Genomic DNA, 20177 nt, shown 5'->3' with positions numbered 1-20177 from the left:
TAGTCAAAGTACTGATTTACTCCAGTACTACGTGTTTCAAAATAATTAAAAGATAAAATTGTTTCGTCTGTAAATCATTTTAAATCTTAATCTGCAAGAATGATCACCAAAAATATTTAGAGATTATTCAATGCATAAAAACACAGTTGGTGCCCCTGCATAAATGATCATGCTAAGCTAGTGGTTTCCGATATGTAACGCGCATCATCTTTATTATAAGGGTTTGTGTTAAGTATTATATAAATTTACATGATAAATAATTTAGAGCAAAATGTTTTTTCCTAGTAAAAATATCAAAATTTAGTTTGTTCTTTTTTTTTTATTATCCATTTATAGTTTTGTTCTGTATCTCATTCAGGATTTATCTATGTTCCCCTAAAAGAGCATTATGACCGTCTTTAAATCTGTTCAATGATGGATGTTTGTTTTATATATATTTTGAATGATTAATTATTCGTGAAATATGATAATTGTTATTTTTAATTAAATGGATGCTTCCCTTTCTAGTGGAGTAATGTTTGCCTTTCTTCAACTGATGCCAAGTTTAGAATTCAGTTTCAATGATTGCTTATATTTTGGAGCTATGATTTCTGCTACTGATCCAGGTAAAAATGTACATAATCTTTTTTGAGGTGCAGATTTAATAATTAAACTATTTCTCATGAATGATTTTTTATTACTTATTGTTTGATTTTTTTATTATTTATTGTTTTGTAGCATAGACTTTTAAAACATAAGTAAAAGGATGTCATACTCAACAAAAAATTTCCTATCCCAATTCATATTTTGTAGTATTGTAAAAAATTGACAGAAAATATGTTTATTTTTTTAAAATGTATTGATATATATATATATATATATATATATATATATATATATATATATATATATATATATATATATATATATATATATATATATAATGCATTTTAGTTTTTATTCTGAACAATTTTATGTTAAACAGACAAAAATAAAGCTCTGAATAAAATTTCTGCAAAGTACATTGAGATATTTGACTGAAAAACTCACCTATATTTTCAGTTTTCATCATGCTTTATATATCGTCTCTATTGTAGATCGTCACAATTGATATTTCTTTCCTCATATTTGACTTCAAAAAATTTTAAAGTAGAAAATTCACTCTGTACTTGCAATAGCTGGAAACAAGGAGTGTTATTGATGCTCTTAATCCACTTAATGGGAAAATTTTATGCACCATTCTAACAGGGTTAAGTAAATACATCTGTTGATGCAATAATATTTTCTGGTATATCATCAGTAATTACTCAAAGTTTATCACATAGTAAAGTCAGTTCAGGGCTAAAATTTGAGTTTTTAATTTTTGATTTTGGGAATCATAATGACCCTTCAAGCTTTATTTATTTATCACCTGTGTGAGCATTTTCTATGAACAGATTTGAGAAATTTTTGGAGGAATTCTACCATTCAGTCCCGAACTTCAGCCCCTGTAAGTGAATATATAACTGGTAATGAATTTGGATCAACTAGAACAATTATAAAGCTATTTCTGGTGTAGGAGAGCAAATAAATACTTCATATCTTGCAATAGAGAGCACGAAAATAACTCCACAATTCTGTAATTTTAAAGTAATTAAAACTTGAATGTTATGTTTCACAATTCTGTTAATTTTGTCATTTTAATGGTATTGCTCAATTTCAAGTGATGCCATTCAACAACTACCTCCCTTAACCATGCATTTCTGATAGAACAAGAGGCATTTCATTAAGAAGGTCTCACTAAGTATTTAACTTTGTTAGTCCATCTAATCTACTAATGAAATTACTTTTGTGTAACTGAATGTATTCATCTCCCATTTAAAACCAGAAGTACTTGTCATTGTTTAATGAATCTTCTAATATGAAGTCCTTTTTTAGTGACTGTTCTGGCCATCTTCCATGACCTTCACGTAGATGTCAACTTGTATGCCCTGGTGTTTGGCGAGAGTATTTTAAATGATGCTATTGCCATTGTCTTGGCAGGGTTTGTACTATTTAAATCTTTTTCTTTTTGTCTAACACCTAGAAATTTCACTGCGTTAAAACATTGGTTAATTTTTGCTATAAGAAATTAGTGACCTGGCAAAAATATCTTTTCACTAGTTTTGTCTTCTATTTTGCGTTTATTATATAGAAGTGTTTTTGCGGTATTTTTACTTGAAACAATTTTGTTTAAATATAAGTGACCATGAATAAGTACAGTTAAATTTGCTTGCAACAAGCGTAAAAGGATCGCAAAATTTGCTCTTTTTAAATGAGTACTGGTAAAAAGTGACGAGATGAAAAAAACAAAAAATTTCACCCTTTTTTACTTCCTTTTACAAAAAAGGAAGTATTGTATTCGCGAAAAAAATTTCACTCAAAAATCGGCCTTAATTTCCATTTTGCTCGCCCCCGAATGAATATTGATTTTTTTTCAAACCAACCACACGTGGATACATGCCTAAGAACGTATAGACACCCGAAAAATCCATTTTGACGATCCCTGAGTTAATTACAGTGAGTTTTCTCGTGACATCCTTATGTATGTATGTATGCAAATGTGTGTATGTATCTCGCATAACTCAAGAACGGTATGTCCTAGAAAGTTGAAGTTTGCCACATAGACTCCAAGTGGGTTCTAGTTGTGCACCTTCTCTTTTGGTTGCATTCGGATGTTCCAAAGGGGGTCTTTTACACCTTTTTGGGGTAAAATCATTGTTAATTTCAATGTAAACTCAAGCGGTGGTATAATTTGGCAAACACTTGGCAATATATAGTCAAGCTTCTGGTCACCAAGTTTTGTCGCCAACTTGGCGACAAATTTGGCGTTTTTTTTTTTTTTAAATCTGTTTTTAATGTGGCCATATTTAGAGAGTTAACCATTGAATCACATTAAAACTGCCAATAATGAGAAAATGACATTAAATTGGAGTAAAAGGAAGTCATGTGATGCACAGATCAGCTCGTTTTTTCCTCTGTAGAGTCCCTAAGAAGCAGTGGCGGCTCGTCACTATGGGCCGGGTGGGCCGGGCCCACCCGACAAAATAGTGCATAAATAGAATATTTAAAAATGTCTTTTGTGTTTCAGTTCTAAATAAAATCAGCACATGAAACTGATTTTAAATTTCTATCACTCTGCTAATCGCTAATATAAGAAAGAAGTGTTCCTTTTCTATCAAATAGCGACAGCACTTTAAAAATGATTCTTTAGGTCATTTTAACGCCGGCCCACAATTTAACCAGCGGCAAGCATTAAATCAAAGTAACAAAAGCAGCAAGCGACATCACCCCGAACGATGCGTATGGGCCGTGGGCCGGCTTCCTTCTTGCCCCCTCGAAAAGTAGCTTCATCCAATAGCAATAGTAGAAGCAATGGGAGAAAAGTGTCTCGTCTCGCGTAGCTTATACAAAGCTTCAGTGAGGCGATGGGCAGAATTTTCGGAGCCCACCCCACGGGGAAAGGAAGAGTTCTCTCATCGCTTTCTCTCTCTCTTATGTTTTATTCCATTTTTTCCTTTTCTTTAATCTTAAATGGCTGGTACTATGAGGTACTGGGGTTTACAATATTTTGGGTTCCCACTCATCTCATTGCATGGGATGTCCATTTTAATTTGTTTATTTTTCTTTATGGAACTTAGAACGCATTCTCGAAATTTCTGAAAGGATATTTTGTTTTCGAAAAGGCGTTTGCCATTTTTTAAGTTTGAGTTTGAAATTAGGCTCAGTTGGTTTTCAGTGTCGTGCTAATATAATAAGACTTTAAATTTTTGAATTAAAAGCTGCATCTAAAATAATCTTTATTGGGTGAGATTTTTTCAATTTTCTTATAAGCTATGATAGTTGGTTAAAGTAATAAGTCTTAATCGTGTTGACCTTATTATCATATCTTTTCTACGCTAGCGTATTCTAACGCTTAGCAAACCTAAATTATTACACAATGAAAATTAAAAGTAATTTAAATTTCTTATAAAAAGAATATCTTGGTAATTAAGTAAACTGTTTCTAGAAAAATTAGTTACCAGTTTCGTAATTTAATATATATGAGGCAGTGAGAAGCAAAGGGATGTAAGTGGCAAAATTAAAAATTTGGAGATAACCAGTACAAATGGTAGATGAATCTCTCCTCTGTCTTAGGGCAAGAGATAGCACTAGTAGCCCTGGTAGGTGCTGCTCTACAGCATGATTTAAAAGAAAAAAAAATCTATGAAAGCATACGTAGGAAGTTATCTTTAAACGCGTTTTACTCAAAACTTGAAAATGTCCACTTACATCCTTTTGCTTCTCATTACCTCATATAATAACGAAACATGTTAAACTGAAGGTTAATGCTGCTGCACGATCCCAGTCACAATTTAATTTTTGCTATTCTGTATGGGAAGAAGGAGGGGGGAGGGGTCTTATTGATCTTCATTGTCTTATTATTTGGCACGCCCACCTTACTTCTTTTCATTTTATCTGTTTTCCTTTTTCTTGTGAAAACTTTATACAATCGTCAGAGGCAACCCGACCTTTTGGGATGGGAGGAGAGTGGTTGAGTTCTCAATTCACAAAATGAAACTCCGAACTTTACCGAATGATATAAATAAAGCATGCACACATACTAAAACATAATTAGAAGATACATTAGGACTGAAAAGCTATATGAACTCCAAATTTGCCAAATAAAGAAACTTTTGGGGGGCCACAATGACCTCCATCAGGGCGCCCCTGATAACAGCGGGCCCACCCGCCAAGTTAAGCCACGAGCCGCCACTGCTAAGAAGTTGGTTCAATTGCTTTGAAGCTTCTTATTATCTCTTGTATTGTTTTTGGGAGAATACTTCTTACCAGAAAAACATTCCTTTGCTGCCCTAATTGGAAGTCTTTCTGTGCACACAATAGGGAAGTTTTCAATTTTTCAATTTTATTTTTATGACAGAATAACATGTATGAACATCATCGGTGAAAAAAAATTTGCGATACGATAAGTAGTTTTTTTTTTTAATAATTTTTAAAGTTCAAACGAATGTGATGTCAAATGGCTCAGGAAGTGACGTCATCTGCTCTTCCTCCGCTCTCTGGCTGACAAGTGATGGGCTATAATTCTCCAGCATAAAGCAAGAAAGAGAATAGCCCAAGTTTTGCAAAGAATAAAGATAATTCAAAGCTATTAAGTTAGCAAAGTGTAATACGCGATTGGAGTAGTCGAACTATTAAATAGAAATTTATCTTCTGCTGCATGAAGAATCTTATATCAAGTGACGAAAAGTCATTCTTTAAAAATATCAACTATTTATTAAACAATTAACAATTGTAAAAGATAAAATGAGAAAATAATAAAGTAACTTGAAGAATCAATAACTCAAAGCCATACGCAAAATTAAAGTATAATCATGAACTTTGTAGACCTGTTATATCTATTTACTAATTCTATTAAGTATTACCGAATATTCCATTGAAGAGGTTTTCATGATCTCTATTCATAGATCTCTAATACTAACATTTCAATAATGCATCACGAACACTAAGTTCGGCGAGTTCTAGTAGAATCTATTAGATCACATCTAACTACCGATCAGAAAACTAACTTCCTATTAATCCATTCCAAAAACTGTGAATGGCTATCTCGATGGCTGAAAAGCCAAGAGCCGAAAACCCCCAACTGCAACCTGCAAGTTGGCAAACTAAAACATCTATCGTAGATGCGAGAAGTGAAAAAGAGAAAGAGTCATATCACACGAGCGTATAAATACTGCTTTCCCAATTAGCATAACGCGTCATCTCAAGTTCGACACGTGTGGAAAAGAAGTGTGCAAAAAGCTTCTAGAATGTCTGAGAACGAGTGACGTCATCTGACCTTCAATTCGCCGGGAAGCGAAAACAGATTCACTCATTGTTTACGTTTTCATCTGAAGTTGAAGTACGCGGGAAGAATCGCTTGTCAAAGCGAAAAGGATATTACAACGCGAACATGCTGACATGCATAGTAAGTTTACAATTAAATAGCTTTAGTTTGTAAATGATGAGATACCTGTAATTAAATAATAACATTGTACTTAGGATAAACTTAGTGTTTATCAATGTCCCCCCATCTCATTATCTTACAAATTCAATATAAATTCAATAAATTAAAAATAAATTCATATGGCTTCAAGCTTTACATATAAATTCTTTTACAACAATATTAGTAGAAATTAGAAACACGAAAAGTATTTTTCATTGGGAATAAATACAGTAACCCATCGAACTTCAAATTTTCACAAGAATTGAAGAGAAAAATTCTTCTTCATTATCCATCATTGATTGAAAAATTGGGTAGACAGTCCTGTGAAATGTCCTAAGAAAATACAGTCCTTCCATAGATACACTCTCAATCTGAAAATAGTTACAACATACAACAAGTAACTGTTCAAATCAGCACAAGATGTATAAGCACTTATAAATTTTTAGTTGTATAAACACATTGAAAGAAAAAAAATTTATGTTTTGACTTCTTAAATACGTGAAAACAATGCGTTAAATTATACATTTATGATTTGTAAAAAAATTTCAATAAATTTAGACAATTCAATGCGAGTCATTGGATTTGTAAATATGTCCGATAAATTATCTTTACTTCTGACATATTTAATTTTAAAAACATCTTTATATATTAAATCTCTAATGAAAAACAATTTAACATCGATGTGTTTACTTCTGTGATTTTCATCTGATGATTTTACAAATTGAATAGCAGCTTGATTATCAACAAATAGCGAGGATTTTACTTTAGATTTTACAGTTTTAGTTTCAATACATTCATTCAAAATCCTATCAAACCATATCAATTCTTTGACAGTTTCAGTCATTGCGACAAATTCTGCCTCCATAGTTGAAAGACTTACACATTTTTCTTTAAAAGTGCGCCATTCTATGGGCGAATTATCATGCAAGATAAGTTGACCTCCGACAGATGTTCGGTCATCTCTATTTGAAGCGAAATCTGCATCAGTATAAGCAATGATTTGGATTTTGTTACAATTTAATTTCAATTTTAAATTCTTTGTATTAGAAACATAACCAAGTAATCTTAATAATCCGTTCCAATGGGTAATACCGGGATCGCTTTGAAATTGACTGAAAATGTTAATTGCATAAGATATATCCGGTCTAGTTTGATTTGCAATAAAACTTAAGCATCCTAATAGATTTCTATATGGTAATTTACTCATTTCTTTGATTTCATCGTCATTTTTCGGACAATCTTTAGTTGTCCGCAGACGAGATAGAAAAATTATATTTACTAAATCTTTTACATACTTCTTCAATATAATTAGTTTGATGTAGATGAAAGCCATTTTCGCCTTCTTCAAATTCTACACCTAGTAGTTTTCTCGTCTTACCCAATACTTTTAAGTCAAAATGTTTACTTAATAATTTTAAACAATTTTTAATATCACAGTCCTTTTTACCAAAAATAACGATGTCATCAACATATAATAGCAAAATTACACTAGAATTATAAAATACACAATTGCAACATGAAAATTTGTTAAATCCTAATTTTGACAAAACATTGAAAATTTCATTGTACCACAGACGTCCACTTTGATGTAATCCATAAATTGCCTTATTTAATTTGCAATATAAATTTTCCTTTCCTTTTTCAACAAAACCTGGGGGTTGACACATATATATTTGTTCGTCAATTGGGGCATACAGATAGGCATTTTTTACATCACATTGAACATTTGACCATTTTAAACATACTACTAATAATGTAAAGAAAAACTGAATTATACCAAATTGAACTACTGGGGAAAAGGTATCTTCAAAATTTAATCCTTTAATTTGAGCAAAACCCTGAGCACAAAGCCGTGTTTTGAACCTTATAATATCCCCCTGTTCGTTTTTCTTAAGTGTATAAACACAGCGACTACCAACTGGAGTGGTATTTGCTGGTAATTTGGCCAAAGTCCAAACATTCCTATCATGCATATGTTGGATCTCAGACTTCATTGCATCATGCCATTTTTCCCGCTCTGTTGACTTAAGAGTCTGTTTATAAGTGCGTGGAATTTTAATATCATTTTCTAGTCAAGATTCTGTTATACTTGAACTATAATTATGGCTTGCAATTTCCCCCTGAAAGGTATCTTTCCCTTGAAAATTAAATAAGGATGGTTCAAAAACAAGACTTAATTTATCACAATATTTTCTTACATCATGAACAGATCTTAACCTTTTAGATTGACCCTTTTCAAAATAATATATGTCATTTCTTGACCCATCGGGTCTTGGAACAATTTTTCTGACCCATGTTGGATTCCTCATGATCCTGGACTTGTCATTGTCTGACGTATCCCCCTCAGTATCTGAATCACTATTTGAATCTGAATCACTATGAATGTTAGATTCTCTGTTAGAGATTTCTGGCACGTCAACGTCAGATTGACTCTGCTCCTCCTCAGTTTCTACATCCGTATCACTATAGGGTGGACGAGAGGTTAGAGGCCATGATAAAGTATTATTATCCAACTTAGAATGAAAATGGTCTTTGTAAAAATGACCTTCTTTAAAAGAAACATTAATTGATTCAATTACCGCGTTAGTATCAGGTATCCAGATCTGATAACCCTTGGTACTAAACGCATATCCAATCATAATACCTTTTTGGGCTTTAGCATCCAATTTGTTTCTACGTTGTCGTGGAGTGCCCACGAATGAAATTGTGCCGAAAGGCTTAAGATGTTTTACAGATGGTTTATTACCGCCATATAGTTCAAATGGAGTTTTGTCCTGATTGGAGTGACATACCCTGTTCCAAGTGTATGCAAAATACAACATTGCATCTGGCCAGAATTCTTTTGGCAAACCACTTTCTATTAACAAGACACGGGTACAATCAGCGACAATTCTGTTATAATTCTCCGCGGAACCATTTTGTTCTGGCGTGTAATAATTAGTAAGTTCATGTTTAATACCAAGCTTTTCACAAAAATTATCCAAATTATGATTAACAAATTCCCTACCATTATCTGTCCTAATAGCTTTTACTTTCTTATCTAAAAATCTTTCAGCTCTAGTAATATGCTTTTTGAAAATTTCTGCGACCTGACCCTTTGATTTAATGGGATACAAAGATGCGCGTCGAGAAAAGTCATCAATGATAGATAAGTAAAATTTTTCACCATTTTTACCAGGTACATTGCAAGGGCCCCATACATCAGCATGTAAAAGCTCTAATGGGTATTTACTACGTTTTTCAGTCAACGGCTTGAAACTGACTCTTTTAAATTTACCAATTTTACAGTCGTCACACTGAATTTTAGAATTTTTAAACTTTGGTAAACCCCTTGCTCCCTGCAATTTACTAGTTTTCTTAATACTATCAATATTGACATGTGCCAAGCGCTTATGCCAAGTTTCTAAATCTTCAACATGACTAGATTCAGAATTAAAATCACTAGAATTTAAAGGAATTTGATTTGACTTTTTAGAATTTACAATATATACACCATTCTTAAGTTTTGCTTTTAAAATTAGACCTTCTTTGTCAGAAACTTCCACAAAACCATTCCCCCCTTTAAATTTAGCTCCTCCTTTGTCGGATTTTGTACCAGATAACAAATTCCGCCTTAATTGCGGGGAATACAGAACATCTTTTAGAACTACAGACCTTTTTCCAAATCTTACTTTAATATCTCCTTTCCCTTCAATCGGGAAGGTATGATTTTTGATGGCAACAGCCATTTTGCTATTTTTTAAAGGTGTAAAAGTTCTAAACCAGTCTCTGTTTCCAGAAAAATGATCACTGGCAGCAGTATCAAAAAGCCATACAGAGGGCTTTTCCTCTACATGGTTTAAGTTAGCTTCACAAATAAAAAAGTTCTTGTACTCACATCGGGTGCTTGAAGGTGAACGATTCCTCTCCCTTGAAAAATGTTGTTTCCTCCTATATGGGCTCCGTCCTCTTCTATTGGTTCTGTCCTGGGATCCTTGATCTTTCCTGTTCTGGGCTGAAGAATTCCGATATAGTCGTGGACAATCTCTTTTCAAGTGTCCAGGCTGCTTACAATAGTAACACAACCTTTTTCTGGTTTCAACATGAGCGATCTCTGATTTAGTATTTAAATTTTCACGAAGTGCTAGACGTCCTTCTTCTACTATTAGATCAACTACAATTTCTTCAAATTTAAAAGTTGCATCTGGTCTGATTAATATCGTTTGTATTATATGGTCAAATTCTATAGGTAAGTTTTGTAACAATTGAAAAATTAGAAAATCTTCAGGGAAATCTTTGTGTACAATTTTTATCTTCTCGTAAATGCGTTTTAAGCGGGCTGCGTATAGGTTTAATTTTTCTCCCGATTCTATTTTGCAATTATTTAACTCTGCGTACAGTTGCATCTGAATGCAGCGGTTTTCCGGGAAGAAGTGATCTTTGAGCTTTCGCCAAGATAAGGTAGGTTCTTCTATATTTTCAATTATCTTTTTAAATTCTTGTTCGATGTTAAGAAAAATCAGCGATAGGGCAAGTCTCTTGCGGTAGTGAAAATCTTTTATATCTCGCTTAGTGACGTCAGAGTCTTTTGAAATTACGGGAAGTTCTTCGGAACCAATGACAATATCCCAGCAATCTTTTTCCATAAGTAGGAATTTGACATTTACCGCCCATTCGGTGTAGTTGTTGCTATTCAACTTTTCTATGGTGTAAGTAGGACCTGCTATTTTCAAAAAAAAATTTCAAATTTTTCTTAAATTTTATCTAAAATAGTCAAAGATGTCGACTCTTGGATCCATCGATTCATTTTGTAAATTAGTGAACGGTCTCCCCCGTCACTAACTATCATAGAAATCTTAAAGAAAGGTAATCTCTTGAAAAAAAGTTCAAATTTGGAAAAATTCATCAAATCTTGAATAAACCTGTACAAAAAGTTCAATTATCTTGCAAAAAATTCTTCCTAATCTTCTTTTAAATCTTGACACTTGAAAAAGGAATTAAATTTCCCATAACCTGACTTCAGACAACAGCATTATATTTCATCTCGTATTTGACTAACTCTATAATCTGGGCTACCATAACCATTGATGGGCTATAATTCTCCAGCATAAAGCAAGAAAGAGAATAGCCCAAGTTTTGCAAAGAATAATGATAATTCAAAGCTATTAAGTTAGCAAAGTGTAATACGCGATTGGAGTAGTCGAACTATTAAATAGAAATTTATCTTCTGCTGCATGAAGAATCTTATATCAAATGACGAAAAGTCATTCTTTAAAAATATCAACTATTTATTAAACAATTAACAATTGTAAAAGATAAAATGAGAAAATAATAAAGTAACTTGAAGAATCAATAACTCAAAGCCATACGCAAAATTAAAGTATAATCATGAACTTTGTAGACCTGTTATATCTATTTACTAATTCTATTAAGTATTACCGAATATTCCATTGAAGAGGTTTTCATGATCTCTATTCATAGATCTCTAATACTAACATTTCAATAATGCATCACGAACACTAAGTTCGGCGAGTTCTAGTAGAATCTATTAGATCACATCTAACTACCGATCAGAAAACTAACTTCCTATTAATCCATTCCAAAAACTGTGAATGGCTATCTCGATGGCTGAAAAGCCAAGAGCCGAAAACCCCCAACTGCAACCTGCAAGTTGGCAAACTAAAACATCTATCGTAGATGCGAGAAGTGAAAAAGAGAAAGAGTCATATCACACAAGCGTATAAATACTGCTTTCCCAATTAGCATAACGCGTCATCTCAAGTTCGACACGTGCGGAAAAGAAGTGTGCAAAAAGCTTCTAGAATGTCTGAGAACGAGTGACGTCATCTGACCTTCAATTCGCCCTTCAATTCGCCGGGAAGCGAAAACAGATTCACTCATTGTTTACGTTTTCATCTGAAGTTGAAGTACGCCGGAAGAATCGCTTGTCAAAGCGAAAAGGATATTACAACGCGAACATGCTGACATGCATAGTAAGTTTACAATTAAATAGCTTTAGTTTGTAAATGATGAGATACCTATAATTAAATAATAACATTGTACTTAGGATAAACTTAGTGTTTATCAACAAGGATTGACCAAGGGAAGTGCAGTTGGCTTTGTTCAAGATGCCCTTGGCAGTTTGGTGATAATCTACAGAAAGTGCAGCAGGAGTTTTAACAATAGCACACCTAAGGAGAAGCGGTTGTCTTTGTCTGTGATTTTTGCCTTCAAGTTGCCTTTCTTTCTATGATTAAATATGGCAAGCACTGGTACTTACAAGTATTGTTTTGTACCCCAATGCACTTCAAGTACAAGGAGAAATCCCGGAAAATGTTTTGATAGCGTTCTACAAAATAGTCTTTGGAAAAAGTGGTTTGCTATATGCAGAGCTGCCAACTTTTATTGTAGCATAGTTTTGCGCACCCACGGGGGAGGGGGAGCGGAATTTTTAATAACAAATGTAGCAGATGCAATGAATAATTTAAGATTAAATTTGCAATACTGGTCTACCACTGGCAACTAAAGCTACTATTTTGAAACAAAGGTGACTATGGCGACTAATTTAACCCAAAATATTGCCAAAAACCACTATTTTGCAATGAGTTGTAAAATACGGCGATTTCTTTAGTGAAAAAGCAACTAAAATACATAAAAACTCTTCTCTTTTTCCCTTAGAGCAAAAGATTTTAAAATTTGCTTACAAATTCACCTCCTAGTTTCCCGGGGGGCGGGGGGAAGAAAATAAAAAACAGGAATATTTTACCGCTTTCATTTTTTTTTTTTTTTTGAAAATAAGTGCTTTAGAAACTAGAAAAATTAAAAGTAATAAACATATTCACGATTAAAAATTTGTGATTTTCCTGTTTTAGAACAAAAGTTATGTTTTTTCGATAATGGTTTCTTTATAAAAGTTTGTTTCTGCTGCTCCTATTTTTACTAATTATTTTTGCATTCTGAATGAATGTCAGTAAAATTTTGCTTTTTAATTTTTTTAGCCTTTTAAGAGAAATTTTTTTGGAAACTAGAGCTAATTTTCACACGATTGGAAATATCGCAAATGCTGCATTTCTATTTCTTTTTATGCTGTCAGTCTTATGTTTGTAGTTAACAGTAAGACTCAAGAAAGCATACCAGAAAGTTTCTTTGAAAAGGATTTGCCCCAAGTCATTAAACTCTTTTCTGCATCTGGCGACTATTTAGAGACTTTTTCATATAACAGGCTACTAAAACAACTATTTTTTGCAGGGGAACTCAGTGGCAACCCTGTCAGTAAGACAAATAACAGTTAATTTTGAAAAAAAAATTTAAATCATTTATTACAATTTTTTTTTTTTTTGTTTGTTTTATTTTGAAACATGTTTCGAACATTACTAAGCACAAAAGCAATATTTTGTAATTAGTTTTGACATGAATATTATCTGTAATGCTTTATTTATTTATTTATGTGGACTGTAAAAAGAAAGAAAAATCTTAAGTTTTGGACACGATTTCGTAGCATCGTAGTTCAAGGCTGTAGTTCATAGAAACTAGTTTTTTCCTAGCAGTTGGCATCTCTAGCTATATGCAGAAGAGAGAATCGCTCAGAGAAAACGAGATTTCGTTGATTACCCTGACAGGGGCAAAATGGAATTTATAATGTTTAAAAATTACAAGGATTGGATCATCGGCCTGTCATATTGCAAAATGTATGAACTTAGAAGAAGACTTTAGTTTGGATAAAAATTGCTCAAAATATTCCTGAAACAAATTTTTAGAAGTAAGCAATATCAACTCACACTGACAACTTTTTAATTTAATAAATAATGGTTAAAAAGCATTTTCTTTAAATTTATTTATATTTTTATAGTGCTTGAAAGTAACAAAAGTTTTTATGTTTCATAATTTGAATAAATAAATTCAATAGCTAACTTATTTTCGGAATAAACTTTGAGGTAGTTCTTGATTATGTATTATCCACTTTATGGGGCCTTAAAAAAATTAGAACTGCTGGTCTAGAACAATGCCAAAGCTCTGTTCCTTTTTCATTTTATTCTTTTATCCGTTTGCATAATATAATACTCGTTTTAGAATTTTGGGATGCTTAATATTTTCAATTATATCTCATCAACACAATGACTGATTTCAACTGTACTTTAAAAAGTGCTCAATTATATTTGTTTTTAGTGCATGTAAATTTAAAATAGTATAATGGTTATGTAATATTAAGTGCTGAATTAGTATTAGTTTTGTTTCTTATTTCCTTCCTTTGACTACAAAATCCGTTACAGTTTCGAAGTTAAATCCTTTATTCCGCTTTAAGACATTTTTTATTTTAGTCTGGTAGCATGGATTTTAGTACCAAATAGAAATCATATAGCTGTGGATTTACCTGATGGTTTATTGACAAAATATTTAAGCTCAACATTTGAACTGTCAAGCTTAAAACAGTAATAATGTGTATTCCCAAAATAATAGTTTGTTTGTAATTAGTTTGAATTCAGCACTCGTGTATAATTCTTTGGCTTATGATGTAGGTCGATCTCAAACTACGCTGAGATGTATGGGAAAGGAGATGACGCCTTTCAGTCAAAAGCTGCTTTCCAGTCCATAGGAAACTTTGTCTACATCTTCATCTGCTCCTTCCTCATTGGCTCTGGCACAGGATGTCTGACGGCAGCCATATCCTTTAACATTCATATTATGATTTTTTGATTGATCATTTCAAGATTTGTGTGGCTTTAAAAATAGCTTGTTGCCAATTTTTGGTACAATGATCTTGCATTGTTGAAAGTCAATCCCCCCCCCCTCTTTTCTTTACTTTTGCTCTTTTCTCTCCCCTCCCCACTCATTAAAGATCTTTGAAATTTGTAATTAGAATCAAAAGGTCAGTTTAAAGTTTTGTAAATTACATGAAGTTGAAAATTTTCTAATTTATGGCTCAACTTGACCTAAGCACCTGCTTGACCTGCTTTATTTTTTTCTGGCTGAAAATATCTTCTTCGTGTTTTGTTATTTTTATCCGTTTTTTATTAAATGATTTTCCATTTCACTGCTAAAATATTTGTACTGCAAAAAGTAACCAATTTTTACTCTTTTTTTCTTTTTTTTTTTTTTTTTTTTTGTATTTTTTTTTATTTAAATTTTATTTTTATTTATTTATTTATTTATTTATTTATTTATTTATTTTTTTTGTTCTTTATTTAAATGTATATCAAATCCTATCAGCCTTGTTGATGTGTATAATAAATATTCACCACTGGGACCAAAAACATATTTACTATACAGTAACAGAAAATGAAAGGAAGTTCACAAATGGCAGTAGTACAAGGAATCATACGTGAGCTTGTGTCTAGCTTGCAGTGAAACATCTGTGCCAATTTTTAATATTCAACTGCCTGATACTAAAAGGCAAAATATGCTAGTTCTGTGCTGAAATTAATTTTATTGTCCAAAGATGTTTTGCAAATGAAAGTAAATTGTAGTTAATTTTACCTTTAGCCAATGAGTGGCAAAAAGTCGCAGAAGAACAAGGAATTGTTCCCAAATTTATGTACTTTTATTGCTAATAATTGATCTATTGCGGCAACCATGCAGAAATGTCATATAGTTTTTAAGCTCCTTTAATTCAATTGGTGTAAATATACAGCGTTCTTTAGAGGGCAAAGCTGGGGAAATTCTTGAATCTTCAGTCTTCAGTGTAATAATTTCAAATGTAGCTACTTTTTTTGAATTTATGGTCACTTTTTTTATTCAAAATGTTTTTAAAGATGTTTTTTTTTCCAAGTTGAAATTAACAGCTAGAAATACTTTAATAATGTAAGTTATTCATTTTTATTAAATTACTTCATAAAAGCTCTTCTTGATTTTGGTGGAAAAGTTTTACCATTTACTTGATGTTTTTTATGTATATTAAAATCCTTTTTTTTTATGTGGCGATTGATAGCTGATTTTACATTTGCAATTTTTTTTAATTTAGTGTCTCTGTGGCTGGTGGCAATGGCTAATTTTGTCCTTTAACGATTTTTTCTATTTCATTATTGGAAAAATATTGAAAGTTAGATGCTATTTTTCTTTTTTTACATTATCAATACTGTCTAATTACCTTTGGTATTTTTCAACAGACTTCAAAACGGAGGTAGTCATCAATTCATACCTTATATTTGTTTGTTAGCTCATAACTTCTTACTTATGTAACCGATTTTGATGATTATATTTTTAATTGAAAAGGTGTGGTCTAACTTGGGTCGCATACCCTTTTTTTTATGGATAGGGTGTGGTCCAACTTTGGTCCCATACCCCCGTTCTTTTTACTGATCACTGTTCTATTATAGTTTAAACTGTGTTATGGCTTTCTCATATTGATCATGTGCCACATAATTATTTGATTCCTTCCCTCCTTTTTCAAGGTAATATGAGCCTGTTTTATTTTCTCAATTTAGGCATGTTGTAGCACTATAATAGGAATAAATAGTAGAATAATGTTTTACGCAGAAAAGCTTATTTCATCTTGATCAACATTATGAAAACCACTCTGCAGAAACGTAAATTTATTGCTGTCACAAACCTAATAAGTTTTTTGTATAATTATTCTTGTTAGCTTTAAATAGTTAAGTGTTTTTTTTTTCTTTTAAGAAAATTCAGAGGAACATTATTTTATATTGATATTTTTTCTTTTCACAGAATAAATTTGCATTTCTGTGGGGGTGTTGGGTTTTGTAATAAGTTTGTATCTGGCTCTGTTGTGCACCTGTGTGTGTATATATAGTTTGGAATTAAGGTCAAAATGTTATCAAATTTTTTTTCCTTAACTCTTGTTCACTTGACAAAATTCACTCGCCTTTGTGACTTTCCCCTATTGGAATCTAGCTTGTTCGTTCTCATGTCATACAGCACATTCCTAATGGCAGAGGCTGCAGATCTGACGGGTAATTTATTTTTTGTTTAAGATAAATTAAAATTCTGTATGTTACTTACTTGACATTCTTGTAAATTGTTAGCACTAAGGAGAAAATATTTTTTCCCCCTTTAAAGCTGATTTTTGTTTTTAACTGTTTTGAAAAAGCACAAAATTTTCAAAAATTATATCCATAAGCTCATATTTTTGCATTAAAAAAAGTTTCTTGTAACTCTGAAGCACATTTATGCAATTCTTACGCAAATTTTACACTTTATTACGTAGTTGTTCATCACTTTTACTTTTCAGAAAGGTATTCATATATTTCTCAATGTATCTCTTTTTTATAAAAAATATTTGTTTTTGCTAAGATAAAATGCTCAAAATATTATTAATACAAAACCTCCTAGGTCCTTTTTTTAGATATGTATACAGAACTAAGCAATATCAAATCAGGTTCCTAATTTCAATTTGTTCAGCAATCCTGTTCGAGTGAAGATACTGTTTTCTTTTGTTTAAAAAATTGCATCAAAGTAATTGGTTGGCCTTTTTTTTTTTTTTTCAGGGAGAGGGGGGGGGGAGACATCGCATTAAGTTATTGGGCCTCCCATCTGAGCACTCAAGAATGGTTGAAATGGAACTTTTGTTTTTGAATTTCTCTAGGAATAGAAAATAAAGTTATTCATTTTATTTCACATTTAGTTTTTGTCCCTTTCAGTTAAGCATTTAAGATATTGAAGTGAAAAAAAAATCAAAAATTAGCTGATATTTTATTCCAAACAACTCCTTCTGATTTGCTTTACAAATATTTTCAGAGTGTAATGAATGAGTGTTGTGTCTGAAAACAAATAAAAAAGGAGTGGTGATGAGAAAGTACACCAACATGTAGTTATGACAAGAAATACTGTTTTGCATTATGTTTTTGTGAAAATTATCTTCTTGTAAAAAATTTATTTTTATATGAATGGGATACTCTTGCATTATGAATATTCCTCATTAAGTAAAAATATTTAAGATAATGATAAGTATTTATTCATATGATCCTTTTCTAACATCAACTTTTGAAAAAATTCCCCCCTCCCCCCTTTTTTTTTTTTTGTAAAACTATAAATATGATTTTTGACACTTTTATTATTATTTATTCAAATCTAAAGAATATTTAAAAATGTTTTAAAACATGAAAAATTGTGCTTTTTTTTTATTTTCAGGAATTGTTGCTGTCTTGTTTTGTGGTATTTGCCAGGCACATTACACGTACAATAATTTAACTTTGGAGTCCAGAGCTAGAACAAAACAGGTAAGGCCATCTGACATTTTGTCACATTAGGTGAGCTCCTTTTACAAATTATTTTGTCAGCAAAGATTTTAAATTCTTTTGGTGTAACAAAAATCTTTGCTCAAAAGTTGCAATGACGTCTTTTAAGGGTTTCTTTTCTTTGGCATCGTAAATAACAAAAAACTATTTTTTATTTTGCAGAAAACTTTATAAATATAATTGGCACTTAATATGTTCTTATTACATAGTTAAACTGTAGAATTGGGTATAAATATTAAACTACAGTGACCGCCGCTTAATTTAAATCGCATTCATTCTAAACAGTTTTGATTCAATTAAGTTGCGGGTTCAATTAACCAGCTTCCACTGTATATCTGCAGCCAAAATATAATAATTTGAAATTTTTGCAAATTTTCCAAAAACTAGTGAAACATTTTTTTAATTAAATTGAATTTCAGAAAAAAATGCTTTTTTTTATGAATTCTTTCATGTTAATAGACTTCCAGTTATTATAAGGAATTTAAAAGGAGTTCATTCTAGATTGGTGTAGTTGCTCCGTTCTAAGTCGTATAAGGCAATGAAGCAGTAATCTAATCTACCCCAGGGAAGAAGAGTTTGAAAAGATCTTTCTAAATTATCTGATGTTTCGAGGACTGTAAGATTGAAATTGAAACAATTAAGACAATATTTATTTTTATGACATTCTTGTTGTAAATTTATTACTTTTCCTCATTTTAGCTTTTCGAGCTGCTTAGTTTCGTGGCTGAAAACTTTATCTTCTGCTACATTGGTGTCTCCATGTTCACGTACCAGAAACACTTTTGGCATGCTGGATTCATCGTCACTGCCTTTGTATCCTTCTGTTACTGGTGTTATTTATGAACTTATTACACTCTTATATCAGGGGCCAATCCAGGATATTTTTCTCGCTACCTATTTTTGTGAAAGTATTGCATCATTCTATTTTTGTGAAAGTTTTTTTTTTTTTTTTCCAGCATTGTTTTTGTGAACTTTTAGAGGCATCCTATTTTTGTAAAAGAGAAGTAGAACAAGTGAAATTTTAGTTTGAAAAGTGTAAATGTCATCTAGTATTATTTTTAACAGGTTTCGTTTTTTGGGGAGGGGGGGAGCTAAAAACCTAAGAAGTACCAAAAGTACCATCATAATTTCAGCTTAATGGACTATGTACTGTGTACAATATTGGAAATTATGAGAAAATGGTTCCCCAAAACATGTTAAAAGATTGCGATAATATTTCATAAATTCACTTTGGCGAGAGACAGCTAAAAATTAGTTAAAATACCACAAAAAGGTTGCTATTTAAGCGATTGTACATATAAACCTGCTTAGAATTTTATTTTATAAGTAAATTTTGTTTTAAACAGAGAAACAAATTTTATATTTTAAAATGCGAATTTTTGTGAAATTTTCTATGTTTTTGTGAAGCTACCTGATTTTACTACTTGATTTTTGTGAAAGTACCTATTTCAAAACAAGATTTTTGTGAAGGTACCGAAAAAACGGTTGCAAAATCAGCCTGTATTGGGCCCTGTATATACAAGGCTCCCATATAGGAGGGCAAGGGGGGATGAATATTAATACAAATACAAATACAAATACAAAAGTGACGACCAGCAACAGGCTCTGGGCCCAGCTAGACTGGTCCTAGTCAATTTACAATCCCCAGTGAAGATCAATGGCCCTCTTAAAACTGTCTACTCCTTTGCTCATTACCACCTCTTCTGGTAAGCTGTTCCAAGGTTCCACTACCCTGCTAAAATAATAAATTTTCCTAATATCCATGTTAGCCTGAGATTTAAATAGCTTAAAACAATGACCCCTTGTCCTGTTTTCAGTGCTAAACTTTAGCCCCGTAACATCTTTCGTTTTAATAAATTTAAACAGCTGAATCATGTCCCCTCGGTCTCTTCTTTGCTCAAGACTGTACATTTTTACCCTTCTAAGCCTGGAATCATAATCTAAGTGGGAAAGTCCACTTATTAGCCTTGTAGCCCGCCTTTGAACCCTTTCCAATACATTAATGTCTTTCTTAAGATAAGGAG

The 20177-nt window shown here is 32.0% G+C and overlaps 1 protein-coding gene across 1 annotated transcript in view; it reads left to right on the top strand.

Annotated features, from left to right (window-relative positions):
- LOC129222073 (sodium/hydrogen exchanger 6-like) overlaps positions 1-20177 on the top strand; it is a 54965-nt gene that overhangs the window by 10816 nt on the left and 23972 nt on the right. Inside the window, exons 5-10 of the mRNA XM_054856504.1 lie at positions 508-605; positions 1897-2002; positions 14479-14623; positions 16764-16869; positions 18047-18135; positions 18853-18966. Of these exons, the coding sequence (XP_054712479.1) occupies positions 508-605; positions 1897-2002; positions 14479-14623; positions 16764-16869; positions 18047-18135; positions 18853-18966 (658 nt within the window). The remainder of the gene's footprint in view (positions 1-507; positions 606-1896; positions 2003-14478; positions 14624-16763; positions 16870-18046; positions 18136-18852; positions 18967-20177) is intronic.

The sequence above is a fragment of the Uloborus diversus genome, chromosome 5 (genome assembly GCF_026930045.1).
Source record: "Uloborus diversus isolate 005 chromosome 5, Udiv.v.3.1, whole genome shotgun sequence".
Lineage (NCBI taxonomy): Eukaryota > Metazoa > Arthropoda > Arachnida > Araneae > Uloboridae > Uloborus > Uloborus diversus.
The sequence above is the reverse complement of the archived record's forward strand: the minus strand, read 5'-3'. Positions and strand labels throughout refer to the sequence as shown.